Source organism: Geospiza fortis, unplaced genomic scaffold, assembly GCF_000277835.1.
Source record: "Geospiza fortis unplaced genomic scaffold, GeoFor_1.0 scaffold1130, whole genome shotgun sequence".
In the NCBI taxonomy this organism is placed as follows: domain Eukaryota; kingdom Metazoa; phylum Chordata; class Aves; order Passeriformes; family Thraupidae; genus Geospiza; species Geospiza fortis.
Window position 1 is genome coordinate 60,917 of NW_005054690.1, and position 18,208 is coordinate 79,124.

The 18,208-nt window shown below is 37.9% G+C and overlaps 1 protein-coding gene across 1 annotated transcript in view; it reads left to right on the forward strand.

The window, feature by feature from the left end:
- CRACR2A (calcium release activated channel regulator 2A) overlaps positions 1-17,745 on the forward strand; it is a 41,932-nt gene extending 24,187 nt beyond the window's left edge. Inside the window, exons 9-17 of the mRNA XM_005430850.1 lie at positions 1,255-1,300; positions 2,125-2,216; positions 2,960-3,287; positions 6,903-7,035; positions 9,009-9,090; positions 10,004-10,118; positions 11,812-11,913; positions 16,517-16,593; positions 17,526-17,745. Of these exons, the coding sequence (XP_005430907.1) occupies positions 1,255-1,300; positions 2,125-2,216; positions 2,960-3,287; positions 6,903-7,035; positions 9,009-9,090; positions 10,004-10,118; positions 11,812-11,913; positions 16,517-16,593; positions 17,526-17,616 (1,066 nt within the window). The 3' untranslated portion in view covers positions 17,617-17,745. The remainder of the gene's footprint in view (positions 1-1,254; positions 1,301-2,124; positions 2,217-2,959; positions 3,288-6,902; positions 7,036-9,008; positions 9,091-10,003; positions 10,119-11,811; positions 11,914-16,516; positions 16,594-17,525) is intronic.
- The last annotated feature ends 463 nt before the right edge of the window (positions 17,746-18,208 follow it).

An 18,208-nucleotide genomic window follows, 5' to 3' on the forward strand; every position in this document is an offset into this window, starting at 1 on the left:
TATCTGGCAGCCAGTCAATGTCAACTGCCGCAGGATAATGACACAGAAATATCAAAAATGGTTACAAAAGACTCTGATATGGTTGGTTCTTGCATAGAGTAGAGGGCAGCACACCTGAAAGATAAGCTTCATTTTGACAATTCAGAACTGTAGGACAATCTCCTTTCCAAAAGTCAAATGTAAAACAGAGCAGCACTGAACAGCTCTAATTCTGAGGTAGAAGCCTGGCTGCAGGAGCTTGCTGAAAGGCTCTGTTGCTTCTTAAGTGCTGGGAGTTGAGCCAAAATGAAGATTATTTCCCCAAAATATTTGTAAAATGATTCCAAAATGTACATAGCTAACATTCCTTTATTGATAGACTTCAAGTTTGGAGCTGTGTTCAGCCACCTGTAGCCCTCTTTTCAATGTGAAGCAATGTTGGGTTTTGTTTGCTCAGTGGTCAGTCAGTGTGGGCTGTAGGTTACACCTGCTTCTACGTCTTCATTGTCTGCATTTCCTTCAGGAGGCCTCATTTTAAAGTTGCCTAAAAATTTCACAGGCTTAAGGGAAGGCTCTTACTTTGCAGCATGTGTTTTCCATAGGCCACTCTGTGATCTTGTCTGCTGCAAGTTTTGGGGACATAGATGGAAACATCTGGCAAGAGAGGTTTTTTTCATTCACCCTGGCTACTCAGTCTCTCCCGTGGCCAGGCCAGCAGCAGATGGAGACAATAGATGATGTACTAAGCAGGTGTGCTGTCAGATGTGATCAGAGCTTGCTGATTGCCTGGAGTGTCTGTTTCTTGACACTTTCATTGTTTCTGCACAAAGGATGGAAGATGGATGTTTCCTAGGGTGACTTTTCTGTGGCAGATGCAATTGCCACAATAATTGGCTTTCACAGCTGTCAGCAGATGAACAAGAGATGGTGTTCATTGCACCCTCTCCACATTAAGACGTCATCTTTACTGTGAAAATCATTAAAAATTCTAATTTACGGTATGTGAAGGCATATTGACCACAACTGATTTCTATGTGTTAAGGCATTTGTTTAGATAAAATACAGGAAGAGATCCAGATCCCATCTGGCTTTAATCAGCATAGCCCTGCCGGAGAATCAATAGTCCAGACAAGGAACTGGCTGAGGTGAGAACATAAATAAAGGGTGATGAAAGGTTTGCACTGCCAACTGTCCAGTCTGTCTGTTAGTGTAGAGTAGAAAAGTCAGCAGTTCTAAATACCTGGCTTCAGTGTTTCTTTTGTGTTTTCTCTGCAGAGAGAGGAACAAACTTCTCAAGGATGAACGTGACATATTTTTGCAGGTAACCAACTATTATTTTCAAACCCAGTGTTGGGCAGACACATATGAGAACAGCTTCAAAAGAAGGGGAACAGAAGGCGGTGCAGGAGATGGACTTTCATGCCCCTTAAATCTTACCCTGTTGTTAATTTGTACTGTCGTCTTTTCTCACTTGAAAATAAGATTTTTTTAATTTGCTAAACAATTTTAAGAGCTGCATGTTGAGAATTATAAAGTGGGAGCTATCTGAAGAGAGATGAATGTATTTTAGAAGAAACAAAGGATGCAATCATGAAAGGATGCAGTCGTGCAACCTAAAAAGGGAACAATTAAATGTGTTAATTTACCCAGTCAAGAGTTGTTAATATCCTGACACATTTATACAACAGTACAATAGCTGGTGTACCTGAATCAGTACCTGAGTACCTCAGTACCTGAGACTGGGGTAAGAGCAGATGCTATTAACTTTTCAAGCAGCAGCAAAGAATGGACTCCTAAAATATTCTAGAAGTACCCTCGTGTAAGGAGACTAAGGCCATTTAGTTTATATTTGCTTGTGTTCTTAGTCTACAAGAAACTGCTAGTGTAAAAAAGAAAAAAAAATTACTTTTTTTTCCATAACATTGTGCTGTTTTATTAACAAAGCAGATGCATTTTTGCAGGATATGGAGTTTCCTGTTCTGATTGTTTATCAATTAGAATTCTGAAACATTTATATCTGTAGTATTTTCTTCTACATTTTTTTTCTTTCATTTGCATTGCATTATCAAAGTATTTGGAATGAGGGTAGTTAACCATAACGAGCACCAGAAGTAAATCAGTAAGAAGTATTCTGTATTTCTGCAGAAATGCAAAACAACTGTTCCAAAAGCCAGCTGGAAGCAGAGATCAGGGTCTATCATTGGGAAATACATAGAGGGCAAGATGCTGCCAAACAGGTAGGAACTTTTTTTCATGTGTTCCCTGTTTGAGTATGATGAGGCTTATAGAAAGAAGATGTGGAATGCTTCCTTTCTGATACTTTTGAACTTTTCAAAGAGTGTATTTCTTAAGTGTCTGTCACTATAAGATTACGATGTACTCATTAAGAAATTTGAAAATGAAAAGCCAAATTTTAACATAAAACAAGTGTGCTGTCTGCAAAGGCAAGAGATTTCTCCACTGTGGATGGCTGTAGGCTGGGAGACACAAAAACTTGCCCATGAGCCTATGTTAATGTGGTACAATTCTGAGTCTCCACTTGGACTTTTTTAATCCATATGAAGCAAACCCATGTCCATCCTATCTACTAAAAAGAGAATCAGATTGCACATAGAAATGATCTCTCTTGGGTGTTTCTTTTCTTCCTCCAGAATAGGAGGGAAGGTGGGAAAGGAGAAAACCACAGTAGAGAAGCTTACTTTAGCTCTTCTATGAGATTAGAATTGATGTTAATCTAATATTTTACATTCTGGTTCAGGTTTCTCCTGTAAGTTATTAGCTTTCCCCATGATGCTTATAATTATCAACATATATACACATGGTATGAAGAGCTGACTTTTCAGCAGACACTGAAATGACTCTCCTCTGCCTGCTGTGACTAACCAAAAACATGGGAGATTAAATTCAGTTATTCAGATTAAATTCAGAATAAAATAGCAGGTCCATTATATTTTTGTGATATACTTCTTTCTCTGTCTAGTCATTCATTTGAAGAAGATGATATTTTCAGTAATTCAAAGAGAAGGAATTCTGCTGGACTGAATGGAGTTCTCTCTGAAGAGCCTGATGCTGGAGTCACTGGAGGAATGCCTAAAACATCACATCTCCAAAGAATAATATCAATTGAAGAAGATCACCTACCCCAGCTTCTTGACAGGCTGGTTGATAAGCAGCTGAGCAGATGGACTGGAGAAGATGAAGATACTTTTGAGACAGAAATGAGTAGCAAATCCAGAGAGCAATCAATGGAACATTCATCATCATCATCTTCTAGGGAGCAGCCTGTAGGGAAGGAAACATTGTCAAATGTAAGAGGACAAAGGAGATCTCACCTTGAGTAGAGTGTGAAGTTCTGGGCCCTGTGATTTAAGGAGAATGTGAAGGTCCTTGGATGCATCCAGAGGAGTGCCACAAAGCTGGTGGGAGGGCTGGAAAGTGTGTCCTCTTGAGGAGTGGCTGAGGGCTCTGGGTTTGTCCAGTTTGCAAAAATAGGCTGAGGGACAACTCCCTTACTCTCTGCAGCTTCCTGTGGAGGGGAAGGTGAAAGGGAGGTGCTGATCCCTTCTCCCTGGGATCCAGGAATAGGATGTGTGGGAATAGTTCAAAGCTGCCTCAGGGGAGGTGCAGGCTTGACATCAGGAAGCATTTCTTTAGTGAGAGGGTGGTCAGACACAGGAATGGGCTTCCTGGGGAGGTGGTCCATGCCACAAGTCTGTCAGTGTTTAAGATACTTTTTGATAATGCCCTTCATAACATGCTTTAACTTTTGGTCAGCCCTGAAGTGGTCAGGGAGTTGGACTAGGTAGGTCTCATCCAACTGGAACTCTTCTGTTCTGTTCTATTCTGAAGGACCTTGGATGCCGTGAAGTGGTGCCATAGGTTAATGTATTATACCTAGAATCTAAAATTATTTGGTTTTCTGTCTTTAAGTTGAAACATGACGAATTAAGCCATTGCATGAAGTGGTGGATGAAAATGTATTGCAGACAAGTGCTGAAGGTGCAAAGAAGGGAAACTCAACCTAAAGGAGTGCTAACTGCAGACAATGTGTGCATAGATTTACATTTGAAGGACTGTTTAGGGAAAGTGAAGTTAAGCCTTATAACAGAGGATACAAGAAGATCCTGTGGAAGGCAGAAATTTTCTTAAAAAATAAGTGTTTTTAAAAAAAATTGGTTGTTTGGCTTTGGGGTTTTTTTTGCCTCAAGGTGATATTTCTCATATTCTGATACTTTTGAGTCAGCTTTGGTAGCTGTTACATTATCTGGGGAATAATGAGTGGATTATCATGACTTTTTAATTATCATTGAAAATACTTTTATTTAGCAAATGGAAATCCTATATTTTTTCAGCTCTAGCTTGTATATGCGTGTTAGCAATGAATTCACCATTCAGTAATAATCCTTAAAACAGTAGGCTGGAAGGTACATTTCTTTGGAGTATAAAGTTCTTTTTGCACTGCTATTGCTTCAGAGCTAGCTGTGCTTGTTTTCCAATTTTAGAATCATTGTTAAGGATTACTCATTTTTAGATTCTTGAAGCACATATTAAAAAGATTAAAGTATAGGAAAAATTGGTTTGCTTGGTCATAATTATATGGTTCTTTTAGAAGAAGCAAGCACATCTTAAAAATTATGATAGAATTATGCCATGGTTACATAATAATTTCTAAGTGGTACCTTTTAATAAGTCATTGAGGGTACAGAAAAGAACTTCATATTTTGAAATTCTTTAATTCAGTGCATGCTTTTTGCTTGCTGTATGACTTATTTTGTGTCACATTTTCAAAGCATGGCATCACTGGACATTAGGATGACAAGAGCCAGGTAGGTCATCCTATCTAGCTACGACAACCTGTAGGAATATAGTCAATACCTGAAGGAACCCTAATGGAAATTAAAGCAGGATTTTCTGTTCAGAACTTCTGCATGAGATTCACTTTCAATATGGAATATGAACCATTGTGTTTATACATATAATCTCCCACATTTGTGTTAAATTGTACAAAAGGTAGGTGTGTTACTTTACCTGGCTACTTTTTTTATAAAGACTACTCAAAAGACACTCAAAGTCTTCTTAGGGAAGACTTTTTCAGACTGCATTGTAAACTAAAATAAATTATCATCCTGCTGCTATTCCATTTTCCCATCAGCACTTTGTTGAAGCAGACTATGGAGTAGCTTATCCCCTAGCATAGTGTTTCAGATGCAGATTTATAATCAAGTTTAATTATTAAGGTTACTTTCATGACTGGACTTGATACATCTCAGTGAAAAATTACTTCTTATGTTCTTGTGTTGGGAATTGAGCTGAAGGCCTCTGGGGTCTTTGAGTCTTAGTGCTGCTGGAGTATGAATGACCACCAGGGACAAAGCATTTCAGGTCATATAGTCCGTATATTTAGCTATGGTTCTCAGAAGCACTGTGATAATACTGCCAAGCTGGTGATTGTATGTTAGCTTGTTTTATTTCCCAGAGCACACAGACTAATAAGCTGGGAATGGTTTTCATCAGGACCGAGAATGTGCTTTGTATAAATGTGTGCTACTAGTAGCCTATAGTTGCTGTGGGGTTTAGGATTTTAATAGAAAAGGAAAATAAGAAACCCTTCTATAATTGTGGTGGGCTATAAGCCCAGCTCATGAAAGAAACATGTATTTTTTGTCCCCAAAATTTACAGCGTGAATTAATTTTTTTTTCACATGAAGGGAGACAGCAGCTCAAGCCTTTGTTGTTTGGGGGTTTTTTCCCCCATCAAGAGCAGCTGTCTATTTCTTCTTCTTTGTCTAAGACTTCTGTAAATTTGTAGAAAACACTTCCAAGTGTAGACTTCAATGTCTCATTCAAAGGACTGTTGGGCACTGAATTCAGTTCTGATGTCTTCATGAAGACATGGATCCTGCACATCAAATGACTGGCAGAGGGCCTTTCCCTCCTCTCCCTCCTCTCCCTCCTTTCCCTCCTTTCCCTCCTTTCCCTCCTCTCCCTCCTCTCCCTCCTTCCTCTCCTTCCCCTCCTCACAACCTGCACCTTAACAAACTAATGTCAGGACCATCCATGATCTTTCTTTCCTTCTGCAGCATTGAAAGCAAACTTTCTATCTTCCTCTTCCTTCAACTTTACACAAAATAGAAGAGACCAGCAAGAGACCCTGCAAACCAGCTGGTGCTACAAGTGCTTCCCTAAGCAACTCCTGATTTACATACAAAAGAATGATGACCTACTTGATAGAGGATATAAATATTCTCTCCAGCATCCACTTAGCTTAGCCTGCAGTAAACAGAACCTGGATAAGCAGAACAAATTGTTGTTCCTTCTGCTTAAAAAGCGAAATGACAGAAACATAGTTGAATGTTTACAGCCTGATTAACTGGTCTAATTCTCTGTCTGTGTCTTTCCTCAGTGCTTCTGCCTGTAATGTTAAACAGATGTAGAAATGCAGTAATTGGATGGAAGTTCTTGGCTCTATGGTAGTAGCAGAGAGAAGAATCTGGTAGAATAAGCAAAAAAAATTATGACTTTTCTTCTGGTATCTAGATGAAGATGTGCTGCTTCCTCTGTGTCACTGGTATAGAATGAAGCTACTGAGCAGAGCTGTGTGAAGCTTTATAAATTTTGATTTGTGGCCATGAACATAAACTGGTTTATTTTGTCATGTAAAAACTGGTTTATTTGTTTCATATAAAGGTTCATATTCAGTACACTTCCAGAGCTCAGTGCAAATCACTGCACTTTGGATGATCTGGAATGATGCATGACAAACACCTGAAATGCTGAGTTATTTTAAGAAACAGAGTATTGCTTCACAAGTAATGAAGAATATGATAGGATAAAATCTATTCTTTTCCCCATATCAGCCTTTAACTGGAGAGGCAACAGGATTTATAGAACAGTTGGAGGCTAATTTTTGCTCTTACTTGAAGGAGGAGAGAATAAACTCTGTTCCAGAGCGCTTATTCAAGATCGTTTTTGTGGGTAATTCAAGTGTTGGAAAGACTTCATTCTTAAGAAGATTTTGTGAAGATCGTTTTTTCCCAGGCACGGCTGCTACTGTAGGTAAGTTTAACAATATAACTATTGTTATTTTTGTTCTGACAGTACTTAAGAGTTTCTACGGAGATCAGGCCTTGTATAATAAAACAGAAACATACAGATGTTGTAAAAGTAGGACATGCAAAGTAAGTTCTCCTAAACTGGAAAGCTCATAATTGATGGAGAAGTTTCAGAGTAGATTCTGTACTGAAATCCTGGCCAGCAGTGAGATAAATCAGAAAAAAATCCACTAATTTCTGTGAAGCTAGAATTTCCTTGTAGATCTCACAGTTCTGAAGCAGATACCCTGTGCTCTGGACTGCGGTGTACTAACAATCCCACCTTCATATCTCATTGCTATCCCTCTAAGTAATCTGATTTTGTTTTATAGAGAAAGCATAATATCTGAATCACCTATCATTTAGCATTATACTAATCACCAAAAAAATATGTCAGACCAGTGTTTCGAACGCCAACATTTTCAAAGCCTACCTTCTTACCTTGCCTAAAATTGTAGACCAAGCTTTCCAAAGTCAGACTCAAAATCAAGGTACAAGAACTCAAGTATAAATTATTGCGATGCAGCTGGATTAACTGACCAGATTCCTTATGCTTAGCCTGTATTGAGGCCTTACTTATTCTGCAGCATATATGAAATAAGACTTACGTACTTCAAGGTGAACTTAATGTCCTAGTTTTTCACTGGCTGTATCTTCATTAACTGGAATGGGGGCTTAGACACCTGTCTGAAATTGTCTGTTCATGTATCCTGTCGATCTAAAAGCTGTGTTCTGTCCATGTTGTCCTGTAATTGGCTGATACACTTCTCTGGACTCTGAGGTCTTACACAGTGTGCAAATTTCCAGAGGAAAAAGCACAAGAATGAGTCTGAACTCTTTCCGCTTTTGGCTGGTCATCCACGGTTCTTGCAAAGAAAGTGGCAAAAAGACATTTGTCGTAGCTTTGATTTAGGGTTCACATCAATGAGTTTCACTGGTGTGGGCTATGGCTGGCAAGGTACAGACAGTGGAAAAGTCAAGTGAACAATATGGAGAGGAGTGTTCTCAATGAATTTCTACAGAATAGTTCAAATTTCTTCCCTTGAGATACAAGCAATAGATACATTCTCCATACAGGTTTGTTAATTGCCTATTGAAGGAATCTAAGCAGGCATAGATGCTTTTCCATTGATGCCACTGGTAAAAATCCCATTTTTGTGGAAAATGGCCCCAAAGATTGTGTTGCTGACCTACTGAGATCCCTTCTAACCTGAATTATTCAATGATTCTGTGATTTTATGATACAATTCTGATACAAGTTCAATTTGATACCAAAAATATGTAGGTTGTCATTAGGAGGAGGTAGTGACTGATTAACATTTTAAACTCTAATTATCGTTATAAATATCCAGAAAATACGTACATCTTCAGAGGTTAGAGGAGTTGGGAGAGGCTTAATTTAAAAGTTTAAATAAATGACTTTTTATGTCCACTAGCCTAAGGGAAGTGAGCTCATCTTCTACATTATAAATAGGAGATGTTCTCCACATGTTCAGTCCACCTATCTTCAGCATTTGTTTTAGGTTCCACTGTTCCCTGTGCCATGCCTTGTGTTTTTCCACTAACCATGGAAGTCTCCCATGTAGCTCAGACTAAACTAACACATTTCACACAACTGATGTCATACAGTAAATTCCAGGCAAAATGGCTTGGACTGCTGTGGACTGTCAGATGGACCATTGACTCGTGTTCTGTGATTTGGAAAGTGACTTATCTTGCATATTTTACAAAACTGAATTACTCTACTACCATTTGGTATTGCTGGAGGACTTCAAGCAAATAAAAGCTGTTGTCCTCTGATAGCTGGAGACTCTGGACATAATTTTTAATGGAGTGCCTATCTTTTTACTTTCCTGGAATTGTTGCTATTTGCTGGATCCAGTTTTCCCTGATCAAACAGCTTGTAAAGAGACAGCTCACCTTGCCTTTCTGTTGCAGGTGTGGATTACAACGTGAGAACTGTCACCGTAGATCACAGCCAGGTAGCACTGCAGCTCTGGGACACAGCTGGCCAGGAACGGTGAGGAAGGCTGTCTTATGGTTCAACCTTGGGAGTCAGATCAGCTGTGTAGCTGCTCCCTCACTCCCCCATCTGCTGGGATGGAGGAGGGAATTGGAGGGATGGAAGTGGCAAGACTCCTTGTTTGAAATGAAGACAGTATGATGAAATTTAACTCCATGCTAGTCAAAATCCTGTACACATTTTAAGATCTCACTTCCTTGAATCATCTGTTTGAAGATCGTTAAGTGTGGACCTAATCCTGCTTCATGGGAGAGGAACAAATATAGGAGCATTCCTAATAGAGCCAGTGCATTCACAGTTTAGCTCATTCCCTTGCAGCACTAATGAAGCTCTGAAAAGTTTAGTGCCACACTGTTTCTTTAGGAGGAAGACTGATTTTAAAATGCACCTAGAATTATTTCTATATCAGGAAATATAATGGAGAAAAAATATGAGTTTTTTTTTTTTTTTCCTAAAGCAATACCATTGCAGTAGAACTCCAGGTTTTTGTAAGATTTCAGTGGTCATTTCCTTCCCCATCTCCTCACCTATTGTGTAACTTTCTATTACTATTACTAAAAACAAGGATGATAATGACAATCTGCATTTTCTATATGAAGCTTTGGAAAAAGTTCTCCAAAAACCTAGCTAGCTTTAGAAGAGCACTTAGTGAGGGAGAAATTTCTGCTCCAAGCTTAAAATGAAAGAGGTGAGAGAAGGTGAAATATTAAGCTAATTATCCTGCCTAACCCAGAATCAGTTAAAGAAGGCAGGGGAAGCTTTTCCAAACACTTTCTTTTGAAAATTCCTTTTATTTTAATTTTTTTCCCAAATAATTTATTTCCCTTTGTATGGAGGAATTACTATAAATTGTAACTTGTCAGATTGTTGCTTCTGTTGAAGAGAGCTGTAACCAGATTCTTACTTGCAGGTACCGAAGCATTACCAAGCAGTTTTTCAGAAAAGCTGATGGTGTCATTGTGATGTATGACATAACAGCAAAAGACACATTCACAGCTGTCAAGCAGTGGTTGATAAGCATTGAGGTAACTCGACATAACTTGAAATCCAAACCCTGGTGTCAATCTCTACCTTCTGAACAAGGGCTGTTAGCAGGGTGAAACAGAGAGAACCATGTTTCTTGTGTTGTCACAATTACATTTTTGCTTGTGAGTTTGGTCTGCACTGTTGCCAGTGAAATTGTTTTTCATTTCTATCTCTACGAAAAAAAATATTATAGTTCCAGGGTTTTAAGGACTTAGAATGAGGGGTGGTAAAATCCCAGCATGGAGTCCTCTGATTTCTCATGAAGAGAACTTTGCTGATGACCCCCACTGGATCACTGCTAGCACTGAGAGGTGTTTTGGATCAGTCATGGTGATCTGGAGATCACTGATGATCACTAGCATTTGATAACCAAGTGTGTAGCTTGTGGAAAATAGAGTATATTAGGAACATAAACCATAAACATAGACCTATGTAATCCACAGTAGTGCTGTGAAACTGAACTTGTGAAAGACAGTTCAGTTTCCTGGGGATCATCCTTTCAACCACTTGAAAAGGAAATCACAGTCCGTATCACTGAGTGACATCAATTAATTAAAAATGAAAACAAATTAAGAGCGTAAGCGACGGAATTTGCTTGTGGCCAGAACAAAGAGTAAAAATAAAACTGAGGCAGCTGCCACAAAGGGCTGACTTGCAGCAAGAACGAAGTGTGACTGCCTGTTTGCACACTGGAAAAGTAAGGGACAAATCAATATGCAAAGATCATTTAGTCTGATTTTCTTGGGCATGTGCTCTAGTATAACACACAATTATTATAATACTATTATATATATTATGATGATGATGATGATTATTATATACTATTATATTTCCAGAATAGCCAAGAGGTGGCTTTAGGAGTTCAGATTAGGACTCAGTCATTTAAATGCCTCCAAACAGTCATAGTTTTTCCAGATATGAGTAGCCTTACTGAAGTACTATTAGCATGCATTTGGGAAGAACAGGCCCTTGCTAATTATATGATCTTAATAAATAAGTGGCATGATTTAATTCAGTATGGTAAAAGCTAGAGGAGCATTGCTGATTTTGATTCAGAAAAATGGAATATTGTGGTCAAAACTTTTTTCCAAGCTCTGATAGTTCACTCTTCTTTACTAACTAATTTTTGTTTGCTGCAAACTATTGCTAAGTTGGACATACTGCCAAGTCCCTTTACTGCTGTAGCATTCAGCCCACCTAATGAAAGCACTCACTGTGATAATTATAACCCTTTTCAGAATGGATTTTGATTTCTGTCTATTCTCTGTATTTTGGGGGGCCTATTCTGTGTATTTCTTCACTATTTTGTGTAATTCATTTGGCATAATAGCACCCAGGTGTTGCCATTATTTTTCCTGGCCATGTAATTAGAAAAGCAGTGGCTGTAAACACATAATATCTGAGCCTGTGTAGCATGGTGGTTTCCTCTCTCCCATTTTAATATAAAGTGTAATGAGCTTCTTTGCTGTTATTTGAAAAAATCCCAAGTCAGTGTAACCTTAGCATTATGTCTTTTTCATGTCTTTTATCCAACTTCAATTCCTGACATGTTTGTAAGCAAAGTGGCACATACCTGGTTTGTGTGAAGTTTTAAATGTCTTGTTAGAGTGTGACATTTGTTAGCTTTTATCCTCTTAATCTGTGATCTTTTGAATTTGGCACTTCAGTTGATATTTGCTGTTTATCCTGCAGGAGGCAACTGAGGAGAATGTGCCTGTTCTTTTGTTGGGTAACAAAACTGATAACGAAAAGGAGCGTGAGGTCCCGATGGGAATGGGAGACCATCTTGCAAAGGTACTGTGCTTTGGGAACTCCTTACAAGGCTTGAAGGTGGAGGTTTTAAAATGGAGTCTCAATGTGTCTAAATTCATAGAAACACAGATTAATCTTAGCCAGATAAGTATCTTTAAGGATTAGGAACCCCATCACACTCTTCAATTCAGCTTTCAGTGATGTAAGTGCTGATAATTATAGTACTTACAACACTGCCTAGATAAAGAGAACACCCTAAAACCAAAGCAATCAGATAAAAAGCCCTAAACCAAACCAAAAAGTGAGTGGAGAAGAAAAATATTTAAGAATTCAATCTCATTGTGTCTCATTTCTCTTTGTTCTCTCTTTTTCTCTATTTTTTCCCTTGCTGCTTCTTTTTTCCTCCCTTTTCCCTGTGAAAGGATTCTTAACATAGAGATAATTTGGGGACCTTTTCTCCCTCCTACCTCCTGTAAAACCAAAGAAGACCATCTGTTACTCCTGTGGTAGGAGTAGAAAACATGTTTACTTTTAGTAACTTTCCATCAAGGAGATAAAATAAGTAGAGTTAACAGTCTGCATCTACCAGAGCACTGGTGATCCATGGGCATAATTTAAGCAATCAAGGGACTGCAAATACCAGATACTTGTTTATATTCTTGTGTACCATGCCCATCAATTTTTCCTTTGAATCTCTTTATACAGTGCTTATAGTTTGAACATGAATGCCTGCAGAATATTCATTTATTTAGAAGTAAGTAATCGAAATGTTGCTGAAATATTCACCAAATTGGTAGGAATATACCTAAATTAAACAGCGTGCTGGATTTCACATATTTACCTCTTTTGCCTTTGATGATAGATTTACTGCCAGTAATAAAAAGGGTATTTTCAAAATTTGAAGTGCAACTGAATTGTTCTTGCAGGAAGGGTTGCTGCTAGGCACTTTAAGGGAAAGAATTAGGGCCAGATCTCTTTTTATCTTATTTTGGTTATTCACATAGCCTTTTGAAATTATACCTCCCTATTCAAGTTTGTGCCCATTATTTGGTTTTTGTCTGAGAGGATTATCAGCCTTGAACTTACCCCCAAAGGATCTCCCTTTAGGAAATCAACTTTATTTTCCTGTCTGTGTGGAAATGCAGATAACTTTGAGACCCTGGAAGCTAGGAGGGAGTCCAGGGTGAATCCTTGTGTGAAAAAAACAAGTGACACATAAATGCTAAATGGACAGAGAGTAGGTGTCTTGCATGTCATCTTGCTCTAAAAAAACTGTACTAGTAAAACAAAGATGAATCACTCTAGTATATAGAGCTCACAGCCTACCAGGCTATTAATTCTAACATGTCATGCAAGAAAATAAAATGTTTTGCATAAGTAAAACAAAAAGTTGTCAAATAAGATGGTTATAATCAAATGAATGGATCTGAATGACTCACTTGAATGTTTGAATGTGCTGCCTGAGGTAGATAAGAGAAGGAGTGATTAATGGCAATGGATTAGTTGAAAAGTAGCATAGATATAATTAAATTATAATAATTTGCTTGCTGAGCTAATAATAACCATGAATTTTAATGAAATATTAATTCTTGCTAAATGGCCATGTAATTCCTGTGAAACCACATACCACTGTCTCTGTTAGTGTATGCAGCTGTTACTTGTTTTGTGAATAATCCCTTGAATTACTCACAAATGATCCCAAATACACAGGGCTAGGTGCTGAGCTGATACTAATTTGTATAGCCATATTTGGTGAAAATAAGCTCTTGTGCAAAGAGGCAGTTTAGCCTGTTGATCCTGAAGTCTAACAGTTTTAAGGACTGTTTCAATGTCTCACAGGATGGGATTAGTTTTACCCAGTTTTTTCTACAGTCAGAAAGGAACATGTACTTTCAGGAGCCATTTCAGCCCAGCTGTATTAACCCTTCCTTTGCTTCTGTCCCACATCTTACAAGCACTGTACTGTACTACAGCTTTGGTCAGAAACCCACGGGCTCCCATTATATTGCCCTTGTCACATAACTTTTCTGCAAGGTGGACAGCACAATTAACTTTTAAAAGGAATAATGGCAGCCTGAAGGGAGTTGTCATTTGAGAAGACTTGTAATTCCAGTGTGTTTGTTACACCCCGTGAAAAGGAAGAATGGAATGAGCACAGGGATTGTGGAAGTCCACTTGACTTGTTTTAGCAGAGGATCCAGAAGGAGCACTCCATATAACAAATTTCTCTGTAGCTTAGCTTGATCCAGTGATCAAGAATTCATATGAGCACAACAAGAGAGAGTATTCAGATCATATTGTGAGTGTCCAGGAACAGCCAATGTTCTGTGTGAGTACAGAAGTGTAAGCACTGCCAATTGTTTAAATAAAATGCCTTATGATGAAGGTGCTGCTCAGGCATGCTTATATCTACATCATTTTATTTTGGCCCTGCACGTACTTCCTGAGTGATCTTAAATGGTCAATAAATCCTTCTCTATCACTGTTCCCCAACTATAAAATAAGATAATAATGCCTTGTCTGCCTTGGCTTTGCAGAGTATATGTGCTTCATGGAATGAGGACTATTTCTGTGTATTCATACAGTGTCTGCTTTGTCAACCTGTCAGTGCCATTCTTACACAAATTACACATTCTTACACATTCTTAGCATTCTACACTGCTAATGAGCAGCTATTCTCAGAGTGATGGTACTTTACAGGACAGAAAATTGCCCAGCTCCCTCTGGTAATACTTCATTTTCCTCCCTATTCTTTAGATGTCTGGTGATTTGTAGGTAAGTTTTTAAAATGAAGTAATTGTCAGTGGTCTCCAAGGTTCAGTAGCTGATTCCTGGATGTACATGGATGGCATTTCCTAGCTTAATAATTATATGTGTCCTTCCTGCTCCTAGTTTCTGCTCCTTGTGTATTCTGTCAATTAGTTTCCTCTCTGAATCAGGGAAATGGCATGTTGTATTTCTAGACTATCTCCTCTTTAGACAAGAACCTTTTTGCTAGACTGAGAGAAGTAAGCACTCATTATCAATTCAGTTTAAATTGTTATCCTTCTGTCCAAGCAATTTGCTGAAACATCCATTCAGATTCATGCCAGCATAAATGAAATTATCACTGAGAGTTCTCCTCTGGTGACACTCTGTTGTATGTGGGGAAGATGTTGGAGTAGTATCATGCTACACTGGCATGAAATATCTGTAAACTGATCACAGTAGGTTTTCTATTAGAGTTCTGATCAGCTGAGCAGAAAAAGAGAGTGTTATTATTATTTCAAGCTTCTGTTTGCATAGCTAGTAAGAAATTTGACCAGGCCAAATTTTATCTTAAAACTTTTCAAAGAAAAGCAAGAGAATCATAGGGTTGCATTTTTGCAAATGTTATATATGTTTAAAAATTGATAAAATGTCTATTCAACACTAACATTGCCTGATTTCTTCCTTCGCTGCTTTTCTGTGCTTATCCGGTCATCAAGAAATTATTGCATGTTGTTCAATCCGGTTTTTCATTGGAACAAACAATATAACCATTGGCAACATGTGCAAAACTGACATTGGATAAGTCTGAAGAACTTTTTTCAGAGCTGCCAAAATAAACTACTGTATTTATGGAATTCTTTTCCCCATTTTTGTCTCTGAAATTCCACGAAGATGACAGAAATTTCCAAAAGTTGTGCAATTCTGGAAGCATGGTATATAGGGGAAAAAAATCAAACCAAAACAGAAATACCTCATCATCTTAATGGAAAGTTTTGAAAACTGAATTATAAGTGTCTTCTGAAGAGTGGCTAAATAAGTATAAGTGCAGTAACCAGAGTTAATAACAAACAAATGCAACTCTGCAGACGTGATTGTAATTTTCTAAGGTACTGACTTACTTGCTTGAATTTTAAGCTACTGCTATAAATAGCAATAAGACAAGGAGACAAGTGGAAAGTGAATAGAAATTTGAAATCTGGATGGATAAAAGGACAGGTAGTAATACCACAGAGGCAATGTAGGTGAACTTCGTTGTAGTAGGTTGTGAAAGTAGACAGATAGCTATTTTGGAGGATAATCTGTCATTCCCTTTCAAACTTCTCTGCCATCAGAACTGCCAGGCCAGGCTCTTGTGCAGATCATCTCTTACCTTTGCATTTATAAGGCTTCAGCTGAAGGGCTGAGAATCTCTTCCAAGACTTGATCATTTATCCACTGTTCCTAATTACAAAGCTCCCAGGGGAGTACAAAACTGAAAGATGCAGGCTGACTGCAAAGAAAGTGCAGAAAAATTTCACAAGTACAAAAAGATGAAAGAAGATTTACTGGAATTCTTTTCACCTGTTTTGTCCAGCACTCAGTGATGTGGGAATTGCTTGATCAAGGGAAGTTCACAAGGCTTAGTGCCTTACAAGACCTGTTTTCATTTGAGCTCTTATATCAAAAGCTATTCTACAGAACAAATATCTGCTAAGAGAAGCATATAGTTGTTATTTGTGAGGCACACTTGGACTTCTTTTGTTACTCTTTACTGTTAGCTCTAGAATTAAAGTCCTAAGATAATCTATTTCTCCTTTTTTATTTTCATATTTCAGTATATCTGTGCTGCTCTTTTTACAGCTGGAGCGAGACATTGTGCAAAAGTGATTGAAATGGTCTTTCTCTTTGATTGTAGGATTACAATTTAATTTTCTATGAATGCAGTGCATATTCTGGGTACAATGTGGAAAAGTCTGTGCTTCATTTAGCTAGGTAAGAAGAAAACACCAACAATTGAGTTTTTTATGTGTCTGACTGCCCTGTAACTGATGACATTGTGAATTCTCTTTGTTTAACTAGTTTTATGTTATATTATATTTATATTAGTTTTATATTTATTAGTTATAGGAACTCAGGGTGGTGAAATATTCGTTGCTTTTAAACTCTTTTGTAACCTGACCCTGTTGCTCTGGCTGAGAGTTGCTCAGGTTCATAAAGAGTTATGCTGGTGAAACTCTGTATAAATCCAGAAGCATCTGGATTGTGGCTAGGAAAGCTGAGGGCCTTGGCTGTTGTGATAAGTCCTGCAAGAATTTCCTGAAGGTTTGCAGAAATATGCTTGAAAATGGATGCTGCTGACTCCTTGCAGCAGGACATTGGATATGCTTCCTTCTTCCCTCTGCTCATTACAGCTCAAACTCTGCTGTCTGCCTGGGGGCTGGGAGGCAGGAAGAAGTGGATTTTTGAAGTTATATAAACCCTAGAGGTAAAGATACAGGAAAATAGGGCCCCTCTCAACTACTTACAGAGGTGAAGACACTGGTAATGAGTTGACAAATCTCTAATATTGTCACTGAAATCAGTGAAATTTTGTGGAAGTGTCAGTAATTGATAAATGTCTAGGCAGCCAGATTTGTTCTAGTTTTCTTCCAGCCTTAAAAGTAAGAAATGAAAGTCGCTGTTTTGAGTCTCTGTAATATGCAATAAATGTTAACAATCAGCACTAATTTTTTCTAACTAAATGAACAAAGACAGTTGTGGGGCCGCCCTAAATGTACCTTTTTGCTTGTTTGTTACTCCACAAAATTTTATCATCTTCTGTTAAATCTCTGGACAATTTTATACTCTTGGGAAAATGTTTTTTGTTCAATCTCTTGTGGGTTTTATTGACTTTTTTTCTCACAAGTATTCTTTCTTTGCTTCAGGATTTTAAAAGACTATGAAGATAAAGTGAAAGAGAAAACCATCGAACTTCAATCTGATACAAATAAAAAGTCATGCTGTATGAGGCAATAAAATGCTGAGGCATGTTTAGACAAGTCATACATTTATAAAACACTACCTGGCACTAACAAATTTGCTTTTATCTTCCAAATATTTCTTCTGCTGTGTTCTGACTGTAGGTGTAAGTGAAAGTTACAATCTTCATATCATCTGATCTTGCTTTTATAAATATTGTCTTTGGTTAATTGACAGTGTATTTGGGGCAGTAACAATCTTTTATTCTGTTTGATGCCTAACACCTCTGAATCCTGCTTTGTCATCAGGTTTGTAGAAGCTGCCACATTATTAATAAGAAATAATTTTATGGGAAGAAAACTATTTTGAATATGAAGTAAATTCCTACTTGTGTGAATAACCCATCCTCTGAATACTGCTTATTTCATTTCTGTTCAGATCCTTAGATCCTGATTTTGTGCTAAGCTCTCTTTACAGTTTTTTAAAAATTGCCATAGGTGTAGTTGTTTGTAGTTCAAAACATGTTAAGGCTGACTGAACAGCTCTTTGTTTCCAAAAGTCTGTCACAGGAGGTGTCATAGAAAATTTTGGGGGTAGAATTTTCAGAAAGAGCAGATCTTATTTTAAGGAAGATTTTGAAAAACTTACC